General features: G+C 47.6%; 2 protein-coding genes across 2 annotated transcripts in view; one reads left to right on the plus strand and one right to left on the minus strand.

The window, feature by feature from the left end:
- WIPI1 (WD repeat domain, phosphoinositide interacting 1) overlaps nucleotides 1-23,977 on the plus strand; it is a 37,036-nt gene that overhangs the window by 11,371 nt on the left and 1,688 nt on the right. Inside the window, exons 4-12 of the mRNA XM_004041103.5 lie at nucleotides 1,600-1,696; nucleotides 9,714-9,811; nucleotides 10,481-10,573; nucleotides 11,562-11,632; nucleotides 12,595-12,702; nucleotides 16,738-16,902; nucleotides 17,962-18,069; nucleotides 19,652-19,770; nucleotides 20,776-20,876. Coding sequence (XP_004041151.3) covers nucleotides 1,600-1,696; nucleotides 9,714-9,811; nucleotides 10,481-10,573; nucleotides 11,562-11,632; nucleotides 12,595-12,702; nucleotides 16,738-16,902; nucleotides 17,962-18,069; nucleotides 19,652-19,770; nucleotides 20,776-20,876 — 960 coding nt within the window. The remainder of the gene's footprint in view (nucleotides 1-1,599; nucleotides 1,697-9,713; nucleotides 9,812-10,480; nucleotides 10,574-11,561; nucleotides 11,633-12,594; nucleotides 12,703-16,737; nucleotides 16,903-17,961; nucleotides 18,070-19,651; nucleotides 19,771-20,775; nucleotides 20,877-23,977) is intronic.
- The window catches only part of ARSG (arylsulfatase G), a 185,395-nt gene continuing 166,093 nt past the window's right edge, over nucleotides 4,676-23,977 (minus strand). The window contains exons 12-13 of the mRNA XM_055386988.2: nucleotides 12,901-12,984; nucleotides 4,676-5,491 (exon numbers count right to left, since the gene is read on the minus strand). Of these exons, the coding sequence (XP_055242963.2) occupies nucleotides 5,409-5,491; nucleotides 12,901-12,984 (167 nt within the window). The 3' untranslated portion in view covers nucleotides 4,676-5,408. The remainder of the gene's footprint in view (nucleotides 5,492-12,900; nucleotides 12,985-23,977) is intronic.

Here is a 23,977-nt window from a genome sequence, read left to right on the forward strand (position 1 = left end):
AAAAAAAAAAATTGAGAAATGTGTTTAGATTTTATTTTTCTGCTTGGTTAACACTGATGACCTTCATCATTCTGAGCCATGGATAGTCTTCCTTCGGGAATGGCAGGGCAGGCTTTTCCCAGGAGCAGAGCCTGCCTCTTTTGTGTGGTAGTTTTTGGTACCTTCCCTTCCAGCTGATGTTCCCCGGAATAAAAGGAGCTGGCTGAGAGCAGTGGTTCTCGAGCCTCAGTGTGCATCGCAAGCACCTGGGTATTCGCCTAAAAACTTCCCAAACCAGAATCTCCAGGGAGAGCCCAGGGCTTGCTCCTTGGGCAGCTCCTTGGGCATCCAGGTCTGAGAAACACTGGCCTGAGGGGAGCCAAGTCAGGCATGTGCAGGGGTGGTTGGCAGCTGCTCAGATGTGCGAGGAGCTGCCCAACCAGAAATGCCTTCCTGACACCTCCTCACCAGCACCGATGTCTGCCCTTGTACTGGGCTATGCGTTATATTCCTTTAAACACCCGATACATCAACCCTGTGGCCTGTTTTCACTTAGCTGAGAGCACAGCCATTGGGAAGAGGCTCTGAACCTGACAAGCTTTCATGTGGAGAGGAAGAGAAGGGTCTGGCAGCAGTGGGGAGAGCAAGCACCAGAGAGAGGAGCCCAGGAAGGAACAATGGGGACGTGGGGCACTGGGGTGTTCACATGAGGGCTGAAGCCCTTCTCCTTTTCCCTTTGCCAGGGCTGCAGACAGCGGCCCAAAAGCAGGCCTGAAGGAGAGTCTGAGTAGAAATAAGTTAGAGCTGGTAATTATTCAGAGAGGGGTAAAACCTAAGCTTTGGTGATGGAGAGAAAGCAAAGAAACCCATTTTTATATAGGAGGGAGACCTGTGCTATAAACACTGAAAGGCAGCCTGTTAGATGGCAGTGGAAACTACAGAGGGCACATGAAATTGTCTTACATGGCACAGGGGGTCTGATCAGAAAGTGTTCAGAAGTCCTGTTGAACGCGGTGGCTCAGGCCTATAATCCCAGCACTTTGGGAGGCCGAGGCGGGCAGATCACCTGAGGTCGGGTGTTCGAGACCAGCCTGATCAACATGGTGAAACCCCGTCTCTACTAAAAATACAAAATTAGCCAGGTGTGGTGGTGCATGCATGTAATCCCAGCTACTCAGGAGGCTGACGCAGGATAATTGTTTGAACCCTAGAGGCAGAGGTTGCAGTGAGCTGAGATTGCGCCATTGCACTCCAGTCTGGGTGACAGAGTGAGACTCCTCAAAAAAAAAAAAAAGTGTTCAGGATCCCTGTTCTAAGGAAAGAAGGAGAAGGAAGAGAGGGAGGGAGGAATGGAGGGAGGGAAGAAGGAAGGAGAGAAGTAAAAACAATCTTAATTTCTAATAAAATTTCTTAAGATCTTGCATTTTATGCTTCTGTTCAGGTGGATGATTACGTGTGTATGTGTGTACATCCATAAACATAATTTTCACAATGCATCATCAAAATTCTGCTTTAGGCTTAGAATCAAGTTAGGACTCATATGAAAGATGAATGATTTGGATTTGGTCAGGGTCTTTGTAAGGAACGGTTCGGTAGACTGATAAGTCTGTGTGATTACAGAGGCTGCTGGTTTGCCTAGAAGAGTCCATTTATATTCACAACATTAAAGACATGAAGCTGTTGAAGACCCTCCTGGATATTCCTGCAAACCCAACAGGTGAGCTCCAAAAATGGAACAAATGTCCCTCAAATTTCATGTCCTGGTGCTTCTTTCCCAAGCTTTATTTTCCTCCAAATTGCGAACGTGAAGCAGTGTTTGCTTTTTGAGTCTTAGTGAGGTTTATCTCGAAGCTTTGTCTTAATGGTGGCAGATTCAAATTATGTCAGGCTGTGTGTCCTGCAGGGGGGCTGTGTGCTCTTCATTGCAGTCCAAGAATAACAACACCCTTTGTCTGGGACCCATATCAGCAAATGTGTCAAGGCACGTAAGGTAGACATGTAAAAGATTTCAAGCATCTGATGTTGAAAAGTGTTTACCCCTAATTGTTTTTTGTGGTTCGTTCGGTACAGAGTAGGCGTGATAATTAGAAGCAGGTTTCAACTTGGCGTGTCTGCATGGCCAGCAAAAAGACAATCTGAACCATAAAGAATATGTTTTATTACATGACAAAGAAATCTCTCTACTTCGACGATATGCTAGGATATTAAACCTTACTGAATTCTCGGGATTTAACACTATTTAATACATTCCTGGTGTATAAGAAGAGGAATGGTTTGGATTTGTTATATTGAAATAGCAGATGACATTATATGAATTCATCAAGCTAGGAGTAAACAAGAGTTCCTTCGTTGTGTGGTGGGGTGAGGAGTCAGCACACTGGAACAACTTGTACATTTAATGACTCCAGATTAATATTTGCAGATTATATTTCAGTTTGGTATCATTGAACAACTGCTTCTATTATATTTCAGTTTAGTATCATTGAACAACTGCTTCTATTTGCTGTTTCTGAGTTATTTGGCTTTCACTGAATTTCAAGATCTATCTGAGTGCCATCCAAGTCACCTAGACTTTTTGAACCTTGGTTCCCTTATGAATAATACCCATCTCCCAGGGTTGGCTGAGAATTAAACAAGGTAATGTTTGTGAAAGTGACCAGCACAGGAACTGCCATGCATGAAATACTTCTGATGCCTTCTCTTCATTCCAATTCTATAAATGGCCCTTGGCTGTTGATTTCGGTGCTTTCACATTTCAGCCATGGCAAAAGGATATTTTAAAAGAACAAAGCTAGCCGGGTGCGGTGGCTCACGCCTATAATCGCAGCACATTGGGAGGCCGAGGCGGGTGGATCACCTGAGGTTAGGAGTTCAAGACCAGCCTGACCAACATGAAGAAACCCCGTCTCTACCAAAAAAATACAAAAATTAGCTGGGCATGGTGGCGGGTGCCTGTAATCCCAGCTACTTGGGAGGCTGAGACAGGAAAATTACTTGAACCCAGGAGGCGGAGGCTTCAGTGAGTTGAGATCGCACCACTGCACTCCAGCCTGGGCAACAGATCGAGACTCTGTCTCAAAAAACAATGAATAAATTAAAAATAAATAAATAAATAAAAGAACAAAGCCATTGAGGCTGTTAGGGATTTCTGTGAGATAATGACTTTGAAGCATATTTTCTGAAATGGAAGACGGTACGTGAAGAAGCTGTGGGTGGTAAGTTTTTCCCTTAGAAATGAGAGGCTGAAATCATCTGGACAAGTATCTATTGCAGACATTCTTTGTGCTTGGCACCATAGTAGGCACCATTAGGCAACCTCATACCAGGAGCCCAAAATCTAGTTGTCACGAGTTCCCTTCAACAGTCTGTCTGAGGTGTTCTGAGACAGGTGTGCCAGCAGCCTTTGGCAGGGGTGGAACCATGTTTAACTCTGGGGTGCGGACACAGTTGAAGGGAGCATGTGCTCTTCTGATCAGGAATGAGAGGCCCCTGAATCTGCATAGAGCTTGAGGCTGGCAGGGCCTGAGCTGGGCCTTCAGGGATTTGGGAAGGGACATCGGGCATGCAGAAAGCTAGAAGCTGCCTGTGGCTCTCAGTTTCTCTGAAGAGAGGGGAGTGGACAGTAAATGCCACTTACTCCTCACACCTGTTGCACACTTGACCCCCAGAGGACAGGGTTGCTTCAGGACTGAGCACCCTCCCTTGCAAACAGATGTTTCTCCTTTTTTTTTTTTTTGAGACACAGTCTCACTCTGTTGCCCAGGCTGGAGTGAGGTGGTGCAATCTCAGCTCACTGCAACCTTCGCCTCCCGGATTCAAGCGATTCTCATGCCTCAGCCTCCTGAGTAGCTGGGACTACAGGTGCCTACCACCACACCCAGCTAATTTTTTGTATTTTTAGTAGAGATAGGATTTCACCATGTTGGCCAGGCTGGTCTTGAACTCCTGTCCTCAAGTGATCCGCCCGCCTTGGCCTCCCAAAGTGCTGGAATTATAGGCATGAGCCAGCATACTTAGCCACCATTTACTCTTATTTTTTAGCAAATATAGTTGTTTTTCTGTAGTTCAGAAAACTCACTGGTTGCCTTACTTTCTGCAGCTTAAACAGAGAGAAAATAAGGTTTAAAAGTGCAGGGCTATTTGTGTTCCCTGTTAGAGACAGTGTCTATTGTTTGTAAAGGGAATCGATTTTATCTCAAGAAAAATTAGAAACAATAGCAGAGACTTCCTCTGTCTCAGATAAAAGAATGCCTCCTTATGAAAGGATCCAGGGATAGGTTGAGTATTTCTTCTGAAAGACCAGGAGCAAACTGTGTCTTTTTAGACCTCTGATGTTCTTTGGAGATACAGCCCAAGGTGTTTTAAATGTTCACGTTTATAATTATCACCTCAACTTCTCCTGAGCTCCCTTTCTACTGCAGTAAAATGGAGATGATCATTTTTAGCCCCCAGAGTTGCCACGGAGAGCGTTACCTGAGGTGGTGGCCTGGGTGAGCAAAGGTGGGTCCGCCCTGTCCATGCGGGCAGTCAGACTCACTCCGCAGCCCTCTCTGTCCCATAGGGCAGCCTTGCACAGGTCAGAGCTCGCTTCAGTGACATGACCAGGTCCTCACTTGGGAACCTTCAGAGGACTCCGCCCTGCCAAAATCATGAATATACACTCCCCAGAGGCCAGGAGTCGCCTTATCTGTTCTCATCCTCTAGTTTATTTTCTGAACAAAGAAATAAGATGGAAACTGTGACTGTTGATTTTATAAATCCTTGCTGGGTACAGAAGGAAGACACAATCACTCGTCTAATTGTCTTCAGCACACAAATCCTGAATGCATTTTGACTTCATAAACTACAAGTAAATTAGCTATACAGAGTTCGCCTGTTGCCTCACACTTGGTATCTAACGCAGCTGTAAATTTCCTTCTTTCTGTCTGTTTGTGTCATGCCCATTCCTGTTGTGTCAGAGATTGCAGGCTGTTTCCTTTAAAGAGCTTGGCCAGACAGGGGCTCGAAGTTAATTTCCTGCTAGCACAGCAGTCTGCTCTGAGCAGTCAAGGGTGGAAATCTCCATGAAAGTCCTGCCAACTGCAGACCTCCCAGTATGGAGGAGGTGGTCACAGAGCTGACCACCTTTTATGGGATATGGAGGGAGCGTTCTATACCACACAGCAATGCAGATCATTGAACAGTTCATGGTTTCTTCCCCAGCAAGACCTCTTTCTTGCTTGAAAATGGTAATAAAAGTGGTATAAATGCTTCCCTTTTGTAGGAGCATAGGGCATTTGCTGTACAAAGAAGATGTCTTTCCTTTCTATTTTTGAAAATCGGAAAGCGTAACCTGAGACATTAATCAACTCAGAGGGAACTGCATTTTATAAATCACTGTTAACTTACCTAAAGTTTGACATGCAATACTTTAAATACCAAGGTGAGAATCATTTAGAATCATGGGACTTCCTTTGAATTCCACTGATGATGCCATTGGTTCTTGAGTTGAGAGCAGGCACTTCTTTTCCAGCTGTAGAAGAATTACAGCCAAACAATTACAGTGGAATTATAGCTGCCAGTGACTTATGAAAATATGTGTCAAGCTATAACACATCCAAAAGCCCCATCAGAACCTCCTTCCTAGGTAGAAAAAAGACTGGAAGAAAATATGCTCAGATGTTCAGAACAGTGAAAAGCCTCTGGGTTTTAGAATTGTGGGTGATTTTTTTTCTCCTTATATTTTCTAGGCTTTGCAAATGTTCTACACCATCACTTTTATATTATACAATAATATTTTAAAAGCCCATATCCTTCCTTAAAAAGGCTTTGTGTAACACCTGTAACAGAAAGAGGAGACTGGCAGAATGGCAATAGCCAAGCTAAGGAAAACTCTTCTTGCTTGCCTTGGGTGGTTCCCAAGATACGAAGATACATTTGTGTGGCTGGTTGGATTTTTCTGACACTTGGGCCATAGGGAAGTCACAGTAGGCTTTTCTGGGGACCTTCATTAAGTCTGTAAGGGTAGGAAGGCAGGATTCCTTGTCTAAATTCAGATGGATTGGTAGAGGTGCGAGCCTGGAGGCAAAACTGTCAAATAAGTGGTATGTGTCAGAGTATGCCTGCCCTCACTCTTATCCTTTGTCCCTTTCTGGTTAGCATCTAGTGTCAACCAGTTCTATAATAGGTATTGCAGAAAGTTCAATGTTAGCTTAGAAAGTTTAAACCTTTCTTCCCTTCTGGGAATATTTATGTTTTAACATAAGACTCTGAAGCACAGCTGGAGGTATGCGTCCAAGGCTTCTGCTCTAAGACTGCTTAGCTCTCTCTGCCACAAAGACACGCCCAGTATTTTCAGAGGGAAGAAGTAAGAAACGAAGGCTTGGCATCTTGAAGTGTTAAATCTGGAAAGACCTCTATATCACGGTAGCCTTCATTTTACAGACAGGAAACAGGCCTGAAAGAGCAGCAAATAACTTGGCCAGAGTTTCACAGTACATAGCAGACCTCAGTCTTGAACTCATGTCCTTAGCCTATCTCTAACCAGATAAATATTCCTGAAACATGCCTTAAAATAAAATTTGAAAATCTTTTTTGAGATAAAATTCACATCCTATACAATTCACCCATTTAAAATGCATGGTTCAATAGCTTTTGGTATATTCACGGAATTGTGTAACCATCACCACAATTAATTTTAGAGCATTTTCATTGCCCCAAACCTTGTACCTCTTAGCCATCACTCCCTATGCCCCCAGCCATAGGCAGCCCCTAATCTACTTTCTGTCTCTATTAGATTATGGATTTCTCTATTCTGGGCATTTTATATCAGGAGACTCATACAATATCGGTTCCTTTGTGACTGACTTCTTTCACATAGCCTAATGTTTCCAAGGTTCTTCTGTGTTGTAGCATGTATCAATACTTTATTTTTCTTGCTGGATAATATTCTATTATAAAAATATATCACATTTTCTTTATCCATTTATCAGTTGATAACATTTGGGTTATTTCCACTTTTTGGCTTATGAATAATGCTGCCATGAACATTCATATACAAGTTTTTGTGTGGACATATGTTATAATTTCTCTTGGGTGTATATGTAGGAGTGGAATTTCTAGGTCATATGAGAACTTTATGTTTAGCTTTTGAAGAACTGCTAAACGTTCCAGAGCACTGCCCCATTTTACATTCCCACCAGCGGTGCATAAGATCCCAGTTTCTCCATATCCTCACCAACATTTATCTGTCTTTTTGACTATAGTCATCCTAGTGGTTGTACAGTGGTATCTCATCGTGTTTTTAACACAGCCTTTTTAAAAACATATGTGCTAGGCCAGGCACGATGGCTCACGCCTGTAATCCCAGCACTTTGGGAGGCCGAGGCAGATGGATCACCTGAGGTCACGAGTTCGAGACAGCCTGGCCAACATGGTGAAACCCTGTCTCTACTGAAAATACAAAAATTAGCTGGGCGTGGTGGCACACGCCTGTAATCCCAGCTACTCGGCAGGCTGAGACAGGAGAATCGCTTGAACCAAAGAGGCAGAGGCTGCAGTGAGCCAAGATCGCACCACTGCACTGCAGCTTGGGCAACAGAGTAAGACTCCATCTCAAAAAACGAAGCAAAACATATGTGCTGAGAAACCCTCAGCAGTTACACACTGCATTTGTAAGGTCTTAACTCTTTAGGTTGGTACGCTAGTCCTTGTAAGATTTCCACAGTCTTCACATCTTTTCTGCCAGCCGCCTCTATGGGAACCCAGCACACAAGACAACCAGATCTCCTGACTGCCTTCCCTCCCCAGTTTCACAAGACTAGAATCCCTTCTGCCTGCCTAGCTGTTCTTGAAATTTCATTTGGATAGCAAAGAACTCAGAAGGGGTGAGGAATTGGGGTTTCCAGAGCAAAACTGGAAATGGACAAGTGGCCTCTTCTAAGGCTGGGGCCAGGAATGACCTTGTATCGCCAAAGGGGTGGCAGGGCTGCCAGAACGTGCAGTTAAAGGTTCCGGGGCTCAGCCACTTCCTCCCGTAGCTATGCGTGGCAAGTGATAAGAGGACAGCCCCGCTGTGGACTCAGCAAAGCCAGAGCAGGAAATGAGACCTAGGTTCCAACTCTAAATGTTTACTTTCTTTTTCCTTTGCTCCCCTTCCTCAGCAGATTAGTTGAGGTATGTTTCAGCCTGACCTAAAGTTTTTCTTATACTTTTAGAAGAAACCCACTTAATATACTAACTTGTAATAGACGCCAGTCACCTTTTTTTTTTTAGAAAGACGTCTCTCTTGCGTGATCTCAAAGTTTCTGGTAACACTTTGGTTTCTATGGAATTGCTGGAATTCACTGCTATCACGTGCACCTCTATTCATCTAAACCATTGTTTTGCAAATCCTTTACTTAAATGCTCCCTTCTTGAATCCCCTTATAGATAAAAACAGCTTATGTTGGTTCAGTGGCTTGATGGGCTGTTTACTCTTCTGGAATATTATTGAAGCATCTTAAATCCAAAATGTCCTCTTTATTTAGTTTGTCTCAATGTCTAGGCACACCATCTTGACTGCAGACGCAGACCTCAAATAAACTTCCGCCTCGGGAGGTACCCATTTCCCTTATCAAGGCAGGGCATTTGGCTCAGAAATTGCTCAGTTTCTTTTTTTTTTTTTTCTTAAGACAGAACCTCACTCTCACCCAGGCTGGAGTGCAATGGCACTATCTTCACTCACTGCAACCTCCACCTCCAGGTTTAAGCAATTCTCCTGCCTCAGCCTCCCGAGTAGCTGGGACTATGGGCACATGCCACCACACCTGACTAATTTTTGTATTTTTAATAGAGACAGGGTTTCACTATGTTGGCCAGCCCGATCTCAAACTCCTGACCTCAGGTGACCCACCTGCCTTGGCCTCCCAAAGTGCTGGGATCACAGGTGTGAGCCACCTTGCCTGGCCTGAAATTTCTCAGTTTCTAAATAGGTTCTTAGCGGCTCCTATTCTCCAACTTGAAGTTACTGGCCAACAGTATATAATCATCTGCAGAAAGACCAATATGTACTGACTTTTCACAATAGGAAGATTTATTTCAGTTTTGAGGAAATCTCTTGTAACCCTAGAGGATAATGGAATTGGAAGAAAAGTAGATGCTGTTTCAGAGTCCTGGGGTAAAATGTAAAAATGAGCAATATATATATACACACACACACACACACACATATATATATATATATTTTTTTTTTTTTTTTGAGACGGGGTCTCGCTCTGTAGCCCAGGCTGGAGTGCAGTGGCACGATCTCCACTCACTGCAACCTTTGCCTCCTGGGTTCAAGCGATTCTCCTGCCTCAGCCTCCCAAGTAGCTGGGACTATAGGCATGCACCACCATTCCCAGCTAGTTTTTGTATTTTTAGTAGAGATGGGGTTTCACCATGTTGGCCAGGCTTGTCTGGAACTCCTGACCTCAAGTGATCCGCCCGCCTCAAAGTGCTGGAATTACAGGCATGAGCCACTGTGCCCGGCAAGTCTCATTGTTTCACTGTAGCAAGGACGCAGCCAGTGTTAAATCAGGAGGTCTTCCCCTGTGAAGTTGCTTTATTGGAACTCTTAATCAGAAGAATCATCAGCGGAAAGCAGTTGTCTGCAAAGCCATTCCTCCCCTTGCCAGTAGGTGGCACTGTAGCTGTACTGTTTTCAGATGCCCTCTCCAGCCGTGCAATTTCTCCCTTGGCCCCAGGCTTCTCATGTTCTGTTTCTTCTTTGCCAGGTCTATGTGCTCTCTCTATCAACCATTCCAATTCTTACTTGGCTTATCCTGGAAGCCTGACTTCAGGGGAGATTGTGCTTTATGATGGAAACTCCCTGGTAAGTTGACGGTGACCTGGCTGAGCCAACCCACCTGCCTTGGCTGTGTGGTCATGGAAGGAGATACATAAGGACGCCCTGCCGTGGGGGGCTGGAGGCGGTGGGAGTAAGCAATACTGGGGAGTTGTTCAAGAGAAGGTGATACTATTTCCCCTCGGGCTTGCTGTCAGTCAACATCACCATAAGCCAGCTGGCCAGGCCAAGTCAGACATCTGCAGCATAATGAAAACCACTTGCCAGCAGGGGGCCAGTTGTCTGCCTGAATGTGTCACCCTGTCCCATGCCACAGCCTGAGACAGTGTGCAGGTGTTTCATATTCCCTGCCCTCTGGTCTCTGAGGCATCCCTGAGCGGGACAAGATTGCTGTGGGAAGTTCCCTAAAGATGCGTGCAGGGCGCGCCTGCGACGGCATCACACTGCATCGGGCGCTCAGTTCGCGGCCACCTTCCCGAGGGCAGGAAAAGGGATGGAAATGGAGTGGCCCTTGAAGCCAAATCTTGATTCACCAGAAAATGACACACAGCTTACATGCAGATGGCCTGGGGGACAGAGGAAGAGACAGGGAGCTGGACATAGGAGGGAGAAAGGAGAAAAGAGGAAGGGGAGGGAGGTGAAATCCATCTTCCCTCCTCCGCAGCATCTGTATCCATTTTTCCTTTTCACCAACAGAAAACAGTCTGCACTATTGCTGCCCATGAGGGAACACTAGCTGCCATCACCTTCAATGCCTCAGGCTCCAAACTAGCAAGTGCGTCTGAAAAAGTGAGTCCACTCCCACCAACACCTCTGTCTGGGGTTTGCTGGATGGCTCCTGCCGTGCGCAGGGATGGGATTGAACAAGCCTGGTGACATGAAGACTGGTCTCTGGGCCCACTCAGAATTTGTTTCAGAGGGAGAATTCCTGGCCTCTGCATGTGTGGTATATTCATGCATTTGTTAATTCAATAGGCCAGGGGCCTGCACTATGCAAGATACAAGACACTTTGCACGAAAACTCGTGGTCTTATGAAGAAATGTACATGTACATCAGCCGTAGAGACGGACAAATGCTACACCTTATAAACACAGGACAGTGCAAACCAAATGTTTTACTTTGCTATTTAGAGAAATTGATGTCTTCTGCCTGGAATAATCAGAGAAAGTGATCCTATTGAATTTTTTTTTTTTTTTTTTTTGAGGTGGAGTCTAGCTCTGTCGCCCAGGCTGGAGTGCAACGGCGCAATCTCGGCTCACTGCAACCTCCGCCTCCCAGGTTTAAGTGATTCTCCTGCCTCAGCCTCCCGAGTAGCTGGGATTACAGGCACATGCTGCCACGCCTGGCTAATTTTTTGTGTTTTAGTGGAGACGGGGTTTCACTGTGTTGCCCAGGCCGGTCTTGAATTCCTGAGCTCAGGCAATCCACCCGCCTTGGCCTCCCAAAGTGCTAGGATTACAGGCGTGAGCCACCACACCCGGCCTCAAATTGAAATTCTAAGAAACCAGAGCAGTTGGGTGAACACACACATGCACACACACATACACGCAGAGCCTTGGGCACAGGTGGAAGGGAAAAGGTAGACAGAGGGTGTTTAAAACATTTTCCAAGAATTGTTGATATGGCACATAAATAAAAATGCCTCTATGCTCAACATGGTGTTCTTCCTCCTCAGAGACAGATGTTCAAAACCAATAAAACAAACTCCTCTCTAAAGGGACATCTCTGTGTAAAGCCATTAATGGTTATGAAATGTCCACCTGCTTTCTTTTCCAGGGCACAGTCATCCGGGTGTTCTCTGTCCCTGATGGGCAAAAGCTCTATGAGTTCCGGAGAGGGATGAAAAGGTCTGTGTTCAATGTCAAACCCATTTTAAAGTCCCCGCAGAAGTCCCGCAGGGGCCGCTGGCAGCTGTCTAGGGAGAGGACAGAGAGTGGCTCTGTGCCCTCCACTCACCTGGAGGAAGTGTAACTACTCTCCCAGGTAATTGACTCCCAGGCTTTACTTAGGGCTCAGCAAAACTGAAAGCCGAGATGCTGTTTTAACACAGTTCAGCCATGAGAGTCCCTTTTTGATGTGTGTGTGGGCGGCCGGCACAGGAGAAATGAGAGAGCCAGGGAGTCACAATCCAAAAATAATTTCTGATTTCCTTCCATGGAAATAAAGGACGATGTAAAGTGTGACTGTTTGGGATCTTATCGGATGTAGGTTTGCAGCCAGATCAGTGCACAGAGCAACTGGAAGATTCCAAGATGCCAGGAAGGCACAGTTCCTCCCTTCTGCTGACAGAGGCAGGGCTATACCTTGTTTCTTCTCACATAAATAAGGCTATGGGCTGGGCGCGATGGCTCACGTCTGTAATCCCAGCACTCTGGGAGGCCAAGGCAGGCAGATCACCTGAGGACCAGCCTGGCCAACATGGTGAAACACTGTCTCTAGTAAAAATACAAAAATTAGCTGGGTGTGGTGGTGTGTGCCTGTAATCCCAGCTACTTGGGAGGCTGAGGCAGGAGAATCGCTTGAACCCAGGAGGTAGAGGTTGCAGTGAGTTGAGATCAAGCCACCATACTCCAGCCTGGGCAACAGAGCGAGAGACTGTCTCAAAAAAAAAAAAAAAAAAAAGACTATGACCCTTTGTGAATCTTTCTGACATTAATTTCTAAATATGAGCACCACAATGTTTAAGGGATCTGGGGCTACCTAGGCTCTTCAGGATACATCTGATTTTCTTATAAAGCTGATCTCTGAGTTATAAGGCCATAACTCTCATTTCTCTTGCTCACTGACCCATGTGTTGCTGTGCTTGTAGGTATGTGACAATCAGCTCTCTAGTGTTCAGTATGGATTCACAATTCCTCTGCGCCTCCAGTAACACCGAGACGGTACACATCTTCAAGCTGGAACAGGTCACCAACAGGCAAGTACTCCACGGGGCACCAAATGCTCATTAAACGAAAGGAGTCAGGCCTAGGCTCTTCTACTGGCATGAATGATCTCTTTTCTTTCTGAACACCCAATCTTGGCTTCACTTGGGACTTCACCTAAGTGATGGAGTGTGTGTTAGCAAAACTTTGGGGGCATGATGCACAAAAGCAAAAAACTGGGAGCCACTCACGTGAGTTCACGTCCTGGCTCTGCCTCTTAGGAGCCCGGAGATCCTGGGAAGATAATTTAGATCTGTGTCCTTCAGTTTCCTCATCTGCAAAATGAACATAACAGTAGTATTAAATGAGTCTGCAGATCTGAAGTGTTCAGCATCGTGCTTGGCACATAGTAAGCACTAAGAAGTGTTAGCTGATATAGCTGTAAATATAACAATATATTTATTTATCATTGTTGCCAGCACCACCACTGAGCACTTGGGAAGCACCTGCAATTTCTCAGGGCTTAAGAAGCTGTCTGAAAAGTGAAAGAAAAGCCTAAAAAGTGGATAAAATCTCTAGGGAAAGAGTAAAAAGAACTTCAGGGCAGACAATGAGCTTTGGGTTACACCTGTGCAGAATGGGGGTTGGAAAGTTCTGGAAAGATGAAGGAGTGAGAAAGGAGCAGCCCCCAGTGTTTCATACCCCACGGTGGGGGGCAAGGATTCTAGAGAAAGAGCGCTTTGAAAACGTTACCCCAACCTGCAGAGAAAGGCAGGATCAGGACAGAAAGCCTACTGTATCTGGGGAGTTGGTTGCTGGTACCCTTGGATGGAGTTTCAGAAGAGGAAGGTGTAGGGGCTGGGCCCCATATCACACTGATACATGCTAACACATACATAACAGAGGCCGGGCACCTTATCACGCTGATACATGCTAACACATATGTAACCGAGGCCGGGTACCTTATCACACTGATACACACACATACATGACAGAGGCTAAGCACCATATCACACGGATACATGCTAACACATGTAACAGAGGCCAGGCACCTTATCACGCAGATACATGATAACACATACGTGACAGAGGCCAGGCACCTTATCAATGCTGATACATGCTAACACATACCAACACATACATGACAGAGGCTGGGCACCATATCACACTGATATATGCTAACACATACATGACAGAGGCGGGCACCAATGCCCACTAGCGCAATGGAGGCAGCCATGGAGTGAGGGCTGGCCGTGTACAGAAGCCTGTGTTAGAGTGTAGCCAATGGTATGTGTCGTCATTTCCCATTGCCGCAGCAACAAATAACCACAACTTAAGGGCTTCAAACAGCCACATTTATTTATTTATTTATTTATTATTTATTTTGAGATGGAGTCTTGCTCTGTGGCCCAGACTGGAGTGCAATGGCGCCAGCTCACTTCAACCTCTGCCTCCAAGGTTCAAGCAATTCTCTGCCTCAGCCTCTTGAGTAGCTGGGATTACAGGCGCCTGCCACCACGCCCAGCTAATTTTTGTATTTTTAGTAGAGACGGGGTTTCACAATGTTGGCCAGGCTAGTCTTGAACTCCTGACCTCATGATCCACCCGCCTCAACCTCCCAAAGTGCTGGGACTATAGGCAAACAGCCACATTTATGATCTCATAGTTCTGCAGCCCAGAATGGCAGGACTGGGTCTTCTTCTCAGCATGACACAAGGCTGAAAGAGGTGTCAGGATTTCTCTGACTTGCCCTTCTGCCATCTTTTTCTGCCACCAGTTGGAGAAAGCTATTTTTAAAGACATGTGTGATTAAAGCAAGCCCATGCTGCCTGAGGTCACCTGAGCCATGTCACATATCACAGCCATGGGACTGACGTCCCCTCATCTCTAGAATCCTTGTCTCCCTCCACCCCCAGTGGTGTATGAAACACTGGGGGCTGCTCCCTTCTCGCTCCTCCATCTTTCCAGAACTTTCCAACCCCCAATCTGCACAGGTGTAACCCAAAGCTCATTGTTTGTCCTGAGGTTCTTTTTATTCTTTCCCTGGAGATTATATCCACTTTTTAGGCTTTTCTTTCACTTTTCAGACAGCTTCTTAAGCCCTGATCTTTTCTGGAGCCTTAATTCATCATCTGTTGTCATGGGTTTGAGCACTAGAGGGCGGCTGAGCTGTTAAGATGCCGTTCAACCCCAAGGTTCCACGAGTGAGTGATCGCAATTGCTGCTGCAGCCCCGCCTCCACTGGGGATTATCATCAGAGATTCATTTCCCACTCCAGGCTCTCCCGTTTCTGTCTGTGAGCACAGGTGACCAGGAGCAGAACCTCCAAGGTGTTCTGGGTTCTCCGCTCAACCTGTCCATGGGTGTTCATATGTCCCTGGCGGTTACGGCTCACATGTGCCTCCCCCCTCAGCCTGTCCACGGGGTGTTCATATGTCCCCGGCAGTTATGGTTCACATGGGCCTCCCCTCAGCCTGTCCACGGGTGTTCATATGTCCCCGGCGGTTACGGCTCACACGTGCCTCTTCAGCCCTGCTTTGCTGGCCAGGGCCCTTAGCCGTGTCTTTAGCACCTCGTGCTGGTCCAGCCATTACTCTTACATTTGGTCTGACTTTCCAGTCTCTTTCAACCAATACCAGTCCATCCTATATCATCTTGCTGATTAATCTTCTGAAAATGTCCCTTTGAACGTGACACCTCCTCCTCAGACACCTTTATTCCCCTTTGACCTTGGGAATGAAGTCCCAGCTCCTCCCGTCCCCCTGAGTCAGACCTGCTACAGAGCCCAGCAGCCACCACCCCAGAACCTCCTCATTTCCTCCAGCCGCAGAGACACCATCCCATAAAACAGTATGCGCCACGTGCCGGGCTCCATGCTTAGTCCCCAGCCTCCTTAGTTCTCCCAGCAACCCTGTCAGGAAGGTTGTGATGATGATTCTTGTTTCCCAAATGAGGAAATCTGGACACGGAAATGTTAAGGAACCTCATCCGCCTCTCCCTTCCTCTATGGTCCTGGACTAGCTCCTGCCTCGACCATCTGTGCAGCACCGCATATTAACTGCTCACGTGGTTTTTTCTTTGTATACACCCGTGCTCTCTCAACCTGGAATGCAGGGTCTGGATCGTACACCTCTTTTTAGTAAACCCCAGCCCGGAGCACAGGGCTGTGGGACAGACAGTACAAGGATGTCTCAGGATGCTTCGGATCACAGAACCCTAGCAGTGCACCTAGCATAGTCACTTTCAGATGAGAACATGAAGGCCCAGAGAGGTTTGTCCAAAGACCCTCTAGCCCATTGGTAGCATAGTAAAGAATACCTCCCAGAGCTCTGAGCTGCAGGGCGAGCTTCCCACCAGGACCTAATCCTGCAGACAAGCAGCCTCTCAGCAGTTGCCTGCTCCTGGGAACTCATATGGCAACCTTGGTTCTCAATGTGCCACCCTCTGTGTGGGGCAGAGCTGGGGGTTGTCTCTCACCAACAGAACAGTCACCCCCTTTGTCTGGCAGAGGCCTTGGGATGAAGTTCCATGACTGCAGGCGACATCCCAGGTCCCTTTGCATGATCTCCATCATTACACATGCTGGGTACCTGGGTGACTCCAGGGTTATCTACAATCAAACACCACCCAAAGTGTCTTGCCCGGAGGTTTGCTACCCACTCAGTCTGGCTCAGGAGGCCTTCACGTTGAGATCTGTCTGTTCTTCCATGAGCCCGGCACAGTCCCAAGCTTATTTAATGGTACCTGGATATCAAGTCCATCTCACTCTCTACCCTAACTCTCTTCTGGAAATCTAGGAATCAGACTAGTCATCAGATAAGCCTTCTTTAATAGGGGAAAGCAGTAGCATTGGGAACCTTTTAACAGCTTTACAATGGCTCTTCTGAAGAACAAACAAGCCCTTGATGCTCTTTAGTTATTGCCAGAATAATACGTCCTGGATTGTTCTCAGTGGGCAGAACATTATGCTAAGGCACAGTCTCTCCCTGCTGCGGGGAGTGTGGCTAATGACGCTTGGGTGTGGAGATTCCTGGGTGCGTGTGGGGCCTGCAGCCCAGTCCCATCGTTGCCTGTGCATTACTCCCTAGTCGACCAGAAGAGCCTTCGACCTGGAGTGGCTACATGGGAAAGATGTTCATGGCTGCTACCAACTACCTCCCCACCCAGGTGTCAGACATGATGCATCAGGACAGGGCTTTTGCCACCGCACGCTTGAACTTCTCCGGACAGAGGAACATCTGTACCCTCTCAACGTAAGTACAATGACACCCACTCTAAACAAGACCACGCTTTCGTCAATGTATTTTTCCAAAGCACAAAAATCCCCAAACCTGAAAAGAAAAAAAGAAAACTTGCCCCAGGCTGGGCACGGTGGCTCACATCTGTAATCCCAGCACCTTGGGAGGCCAAGGCAGGCGGATCATCTGAGGTCAGGAGTTTGAGACCAGCCTGGCCAACGTGGTGAAATCCCATCTCTACTAAAAATACATAAATTAGCCGGGTGTGGTGGTGCATGCCTGTAGTCCCAGTTACTCGGGAGGTTGGGGCAGGAGAATCGCTTGAACCCAGGAGGCGGAGGTTGCAGTGAGCCGAGATCATGCCACTGCAGTCCAGCCTGGGCGACAGAGTAAGACTCCATCTCAAAAAAGAAAAAGAAAACTTGCCCCAAAGGAAGGGTGAGCAGAATCAAACCCCTGCTTTTCCTATCTGACTTCAATACAGATTCTCAGGGGGCAGCCAGAAGTTGGCATGGGAATTTTAGCCTTCTGGTTATAATGACACTGTCTTAAAAACAATTCTTATTTTTATGTAATTACGTAAAAAGCCTCCAGGTCTGCTTTCTAGGTTCAGACTCCTATGGGGCTGACAGATGTTTTAAGAAGTTTAAAGGAGTTTATTCAAAAGTTGAACATTTTTAAAATTTCACAAAACTAACCAGCAAAGACAGTAAGCCAATCCTCCATTTACCCCCTTTCTGTCTTGGTTAAGGGCAGAGACACATGTCAGAGGGAGACTGCGTCCCATGTAGGGAGCTGACGTGTTCACTAGCTATTGCTTCTCGCAGGGTTGCAGCATCTACACTCACTTGCCTCATCCACACTGTTACGTTCAAAGACAAGAAATAATCCTGAAAGTAGATCCCAAGGCCAGAATGCAAAGGAATAGCCAGAAGCCCAGACCAGATCAGTGGGCTAAGGGTTTGTCAAAGGCAGAATCTGGTGACAGCTAGGGTGGGGGGGGCTTTGTCATTGGAAGCGAATCCATCGCCCATCTTCGTTGTCATCACGGTTTATGTTTTCCTTGGCCCTTAGGATCCAGAAGTTGCCACGGCTGCTAGTTGCGTCATCCAGTGGACACCTTTATATGTACAATTTGGATCCTCAGGATGGAGGAGAGTGTGTCTTAATCAAAACCCACAGGTGAAGAGACTGCTTTTCAAAAGACAGCCTTTCGAGAGCTGGTCGTGTAGAGTTGTCCCTTCGCCAAGAACAACGACAAGCTTCAGTGCCCTTGCATTGATTTGTTCTTCACTGGCAGTCTCAGTGGCAAACCTCTAGTGGGCAAGTGCTCTGCACCGGGCTCTGTGTCAGGTGCCCTCAGCATGTGGTAATCATCTGGAAAAGTGCCAGGATTAATAACACACAAGATGGTCTCCCCCTCAGCCTGTGCTCCTAACACAGCCCTGAGCTCACAGTGGGTGTTCAAAAATATTCCCTGCCACCAGGCGTGGCGGCTCACACCTGTAATCCCGGCACTTTGGGAGGCCGAAGTGGGTGGATGGCTTGAGTCCAGGCGTTCAAGACCAGACCAGCCTGGGCAACATGGTGAAACCCCACCTGTACCAAAAACAAATACAAAAATTAGCTGGGTGTGGTGGCACACACCTGTAGTCCCAGCTACTCAGGAGGCTGAGGTGGGAGAATCACCTGAGCCTGGAGAGGTTGAGGCTGCAGTGAGCCATGATCACACCATTGCACTCCAGCCTGGGCAACAGAGTGAGACCCTGTCTCAAAAAAAAAAAAAAAAAACCTATTCCCTGCATGGAATTGAAAAGTGCTCTACCAGACACGTTGACTCACGCCTGTAATCCCAATACTTTGGGAGGCCAAGGAGGGCGGATGGCTTGAGCTCAGAAGTTTGAAACCAGCCTGAGAAACATGGTGAAACCCCATCCTTACAAAAAGAAAAAATATGGAAATTAGCCAGGCGTGGTGGCACATGCCTTGTAGTCCCAGCTACTTGGGAGGCAGAGGTGGGAGGATCACCTGAGCCCAGGAAGGTCGAGACTGCAGTAAGCTGTGGTCACATCACTGCACTGCAGCCTGGGCAACAGAGTGAGACCCTGTCTCAAAAAAGAAAAGAAAACAAAAGAAAAGCACTCATGCCTTCTGTGAACGGGCACAGACTGAGCTCTCCTGCTGTAGCCAGGGCACCAGAGCTGCCACCGCCCCCCACCGATGGCCACTCTCCTTGCTAGCATGTCCTCACCTGTGTGTACTGGGAAGAGCAGAGGACTAATCTTTGTTTAGCCAATGTAAGAGAAAGAGGCCATTTTGACGGTGTGTGACTGCCCCTGGCAGTTGCAGGCCACTTCAGCTATCCTGGCCCAGCAGCACGTGGGTAGGTCTACAATTTAAACCCACAGAGTTGGCGGGCGGATCACCTGAGGTCGGGAGTTTGAGACCAGCTGGCCAACATGGTGAAACCCAGTCTCTACTAAAAATACAAAAATTAGCCAGGTGCTGTGGTGGGTGCCTGTATTCCCAGCTACTCGGGAGGCTGAGGCAGGAGAATCGCTTGAACCCAGGAGGCGGAGGTTGCAGTGAGCCGAGATTGCGCCACTGCACTCCAGCCTGGGCAATAGAGCAAGACCCTGCCTCAAAAATAAATAAATAACCCACAGAGCTGAGCACAGGCTTCCTCATGCTTTTCCTTTGGAAGGTGTCCTAGATATATGATGATTTCTTTTTTCTTTCACCTCCTCTTGATTGTCACAAGTAGCTTGCTTGGCTCAGGAACAACAGAAGAGAATAAAGAAAATGACCTCAGACCTTCCTTACCTCAGTCTTATGCAGCAACTGTAGCCAGACCAAGTGCATCTTCAGCCTCCACGGTGCCAGGTGGGTGGACACGGGGCCAACAGGGGAGCATCTCCAACAGTGACCTCCCTCTCCTTCTCCCTCCACGCTCCCTCCCCTTCCCCCTTCACTGTTACCTGGGGGTGGAGTGCCCTCCCTCCGCTTCTCCCTCTGCCCTCCCTCCCCTTCTCCCTTCACCCTCCCTCCCCTTCCCCCTTCACTGTTACCTGGGGGTAGAGTGCTCTCCTTGAATTTTTTATTTCCTCACAGGTGAGGCCATGGTAATAGCCTTTAAACCTGGGACCCTCAACCTGGCAAGGCATCACACGATACGGTCTTTTTCCTAACAAGTGGTGTTAACCCTTTGCCTCCTCAAAAATTCCAATGAGGCGAGGCACATTGGCTCACGCCTGTAATCCCAGCACTTTGGGAGGCTGAGGCCAGCGGATCACTGGAGGCCAGGGGTTTGAGACCAGCCTAGCCAACACGGTGAAACCCCATCTCTACTTAAAAAATAGAAAAATTAGCTGGGCATGTTGGCACACACTTGCAATCCCAGCTACTCGGGAGGCTGAGGCAGGAGAATTGCTTGAACCAGAGAGGTGGAGATTGCAATGAGCTGAGATCATACCACTGCACTCCAGCCTGGGTGACAGAGTGAGACTCCATTTCAAAAAATAAAAACTAAACTAAAATTTCCAAAGAGCCTGTAGTCCTAGCCACTCAGGAAATTAAATTGAGGCAGAAGGATCCCTTAAGCTCAGGAGTTCGAGACCAGCCTGGGCAACATACTGAGACCCTACCTCAACAAAGAAAAATTCAAAGAGGTAGGATGCCTCAGGCATCTGAAGTGGAAAGGCAGTTCAGGCTTAAAGACGGCAGATGGTGAGGATTATGACTTGTCCTAGGCACAGTACCTCCAGGGGAAAGACAGACAGCCCCTTTGCTTCCTTTGCCCTTTATTTGAGCACCCCCTCCCCACCCGCCAGGTCATGGCATAAAAGCAGATCCCCAGTGCTTGTTTCATGTCTCTTTCTTGGTTTCCAGGTTATTCCGAGGACGGCGGGGCGCTGCGAGGAGAAGTTATTCCTGAACATGAGTTTGCGACGGGACCAGTGTGTCTTGATGATGAGAATGAGTTTCCTCCTGTGAGCATTAGGAACCCGTAACTGGGCGGCTCAGTCTGTGTGCTTAGAAGGAAACCTTCGCCTCATACGAGAGGCAGAGTCCCTTTCCCTGTTTTCTAATCTATAACAACTAATTCTCTGCTCTAGTATTTGGAAAGCCATAGGATATTTGTTGTACTGTGCGCTTAGAATCCTACAGAGTAGGCTTTAGGTATCGAGCTAAACCCTGATGGCATTAGAGTCACCGAATACTAATCCAGGGAGTCTTGGTGGCCTCCCTCCAGCCAGAGGCCTGCGATCCCTTACTTTGCTTCTGTAGCACTGACTTTGCTGCCTGGAAGGTAGGAACACGTGACTTGCCTAAAACTTATTTTCCTGAGGCTCCCATGGATGCGTTTGCAGAATGCTGCCTTCCTTGTGCTGGAGGGGATGGTTTCAGAGGGCTGGGCTGTGTGTTCAGGACTCTGAGCTGAGTTGCTGCACTCTGTGAACCAGCTTGACCCTCACTTACCTGCAGCTCTGGCCGGCAGACCCGCACCTCCCCGGCGGTTGCAGACACTCATTAAGAAACAAGTGGCTGAGTGCGGTGGCTGACACCTGTAATCCCAGCACTTTGGGAGGCCGAGGCTGGAGGATTGCTTGAGCCCAGGAGTTAGAGACCAGCCTGGGCAACACAGCAAAACCCCATCTCCACCAAAAAAAAAAAAAAAAGAAAAGAAAAAATTAGCCAGGTGTGGTGTCACGTGCCTGTAGTCCCAGCTATTCGGGACGCTGAGATGGGAGGATCAGCTGAGCCTGGGAGGTCGAGGCTGCAGTGAGCTATGATTGTGCCACTGCACTCCAGCCTGGGTGAAAGAGTGAGACTCTATCTCAAAAAGAAAAGAAAAGCAAAGCAATTGTGTGCTCTGTGGAGGGCAGGAGGTGCAGGGCAGGAGCTTGCCCGAGCACCTTTAGCTGGGTTTCCCAGCAACCTGCTCAGGCTGTTCCCACAGCTAGGGCCCTCGGGGCTGGCTGAGTGCTGGGCGTGGCTTCTTCCGTCACCTGGAACTGAAGACAAGATTCCCTCCTGAGAACCTGCCGGGGCTTCCTTAACTGCTGATTCTTCAAGCTCCCATCTGGAGTAATATATAGACCGCTCTTGTGAGCTTCAGTCAAAACATCCCAGATAGTCAACCTGAAATCATTTCAAGATGGAAGTACTGATTTGTTTTGTTTTGTTTTTGAGACGGAGTCTTGCTCTGTCACCCAGGCTGGAGTGCAGTGGTGTGATCTCGGCTCGCTGCAGCCTCTGCCTCCTGGGTTCAAGCAATTCTCCTGCCTCAGCCTCCCGAGTAGCTGCGATTACAGACGTGCGCCACCACGCCCAACTAATATTTTGTATTTTTAGTAGAGATGGGGTTTCACCATGTTGGTCACGCTGGTCTCAAACTCCTGACCTCAGGTGATCCACCCGTCTCGGCCTCCCAAAGTGCTGGGATTACAGGCATGAACCGCCGCACCCGGCCGGAAGTAGTGTTTGGGCCAAGACTTGGAGCATCAGCTCCTAGAGCCAGAGAGGAGCTGCCACTTGGGCACTGAAACAATGTCCATTAGGCTTTGTTATGGAAATTTCTCCTGATCATTGTTTTGTGTCCATTGAGCTTCCGATTGTAAAAGGATGGCGTGCAGGTCTGGCTTCTTTCTCCCGCAGATCCGTGGAACCCTCTAGTGAGCACATTTGGCTTAGAAAACAAAGCTGCCATGGAGCCCTGCATGCAGGGCTGGGGCTGTTGTTTTGTGATTTCCCACATCGGCTCTGCGGGTCGGTCGCAGCGTGAGCTTTTACATTTCTGGCTTTCAATAGGCAGGTTGTCAGAGACGTGGCTGGCAAGTGCAGTTTATATCTTAGTGGCGGAGAGCAGTTGTTCTTAAAACTACTAATTATAAACTTCAAAGCCTCTGTTGGCATGCTGCCTAACTATAAACCAGTTGTTTTACCTTTGGGTTCTCATGGCCCCAACTGGCCTTAAAGGGCGTTTTTCTGCACCCTCAAGAGGCGGTGGTTATTTACCTGAAGTTGAGGCTTCCAGGATCCAGGGCACTCTAGGTCAGACACCGTGGGGACAAATGTGACCATTCTACTCTGTCAGGGTTTACCGCATCCAGACACTCACTAGGTTCCGTTTCACTAATTTTGGTAAAAGTCTGTAACTACTATAAAATATTATTAGATTCTTAATTGTAATCGCAGTAAGCGTTGCAACCTCTTATAGTTACAGAATTGGGGTAATGTGGATATTAGTATCTAGGAGGTAGTTCCTTGCCAAAGAACCTGTATAAAATAATAGGTACCTTGTGCAGATCATTTATTTGGGGTAAAAAGGAAAAGGGGAGGTGCTTAATTGAAGAACCAGTGAGAAAGTTTGTCCTGAGGCCTGTGTGCCCATTCAGTGCCAGGAAGCTGGGCATGAGCCAGTTGTTTCTTCTCCCTCCTAAGGACCAAATGAGTGAAAGTTGGTTGAAATTGCATCAGGAATTCTTATTTATACGCAAGAAATACTTCCTGCCAGTGACAGTGGTCACCGAACAAGGTCCCTAGAACAGGTGTTAGACCCTTGTGAGTGTCAGGCAGCCCCTGTGTGCAGGGCTGTGTCATGGCAGCCACCAACCTCTCAGTCTGCCCTCCAGCCTGCAGGTAGATGGTGATGAGGGGCAGTGCTCCCACTAAGGCACTGTCTCAGTAGCAGGCAGGCTTCTCCATCTCACCATGTAAGGACCAGAGGCATTCATGCTCCTGGGATGCTCTATCAATATGGCCCATCTCAGTCATGCCTGAATTGGCAGAAATGTTCAGCGAGGGATGCTGGGGAACTTCCTCTCTGTGTCCTTATTCTGAATTGTCATGCCTATTGCAAATCTCTGTGCAGAATTCACATCTTTACTCACATTCCTTAAAATCTTCTAGGACCACAAAAGGCTCTTGGAGTCTCAGCTTGGTTAAAATCGCCTCTCTTGTAGTGACGAACATAGGCTTGCCTGAGTAGTCTGCTGCAGGAGCTCTGTGAGCCGCTGCCTTAAGAACGCGGGTCATCACTAGTGATCTTTTTAGAACATATACTGACACTTCCCTGTGTAGGATCACG

The sequence above is a fragment of the Gorilla gorilla genome, chromosome 4, assembly GCF_029281585.2.
Source record: "Gorilla gorilla gorilla isolate KB3781 chromosome 4, NHGRI_mGorGor1-v2.1_pri, whole genome shotgun sequence".
In the NCBI taxonomy this organism is placed as follows: domain Eukaryota; kingdom Metazoa; phylum Chordata; class Mammalia; order Primates; family Hominidae; genus Gorilla; species Gorilla gorilla.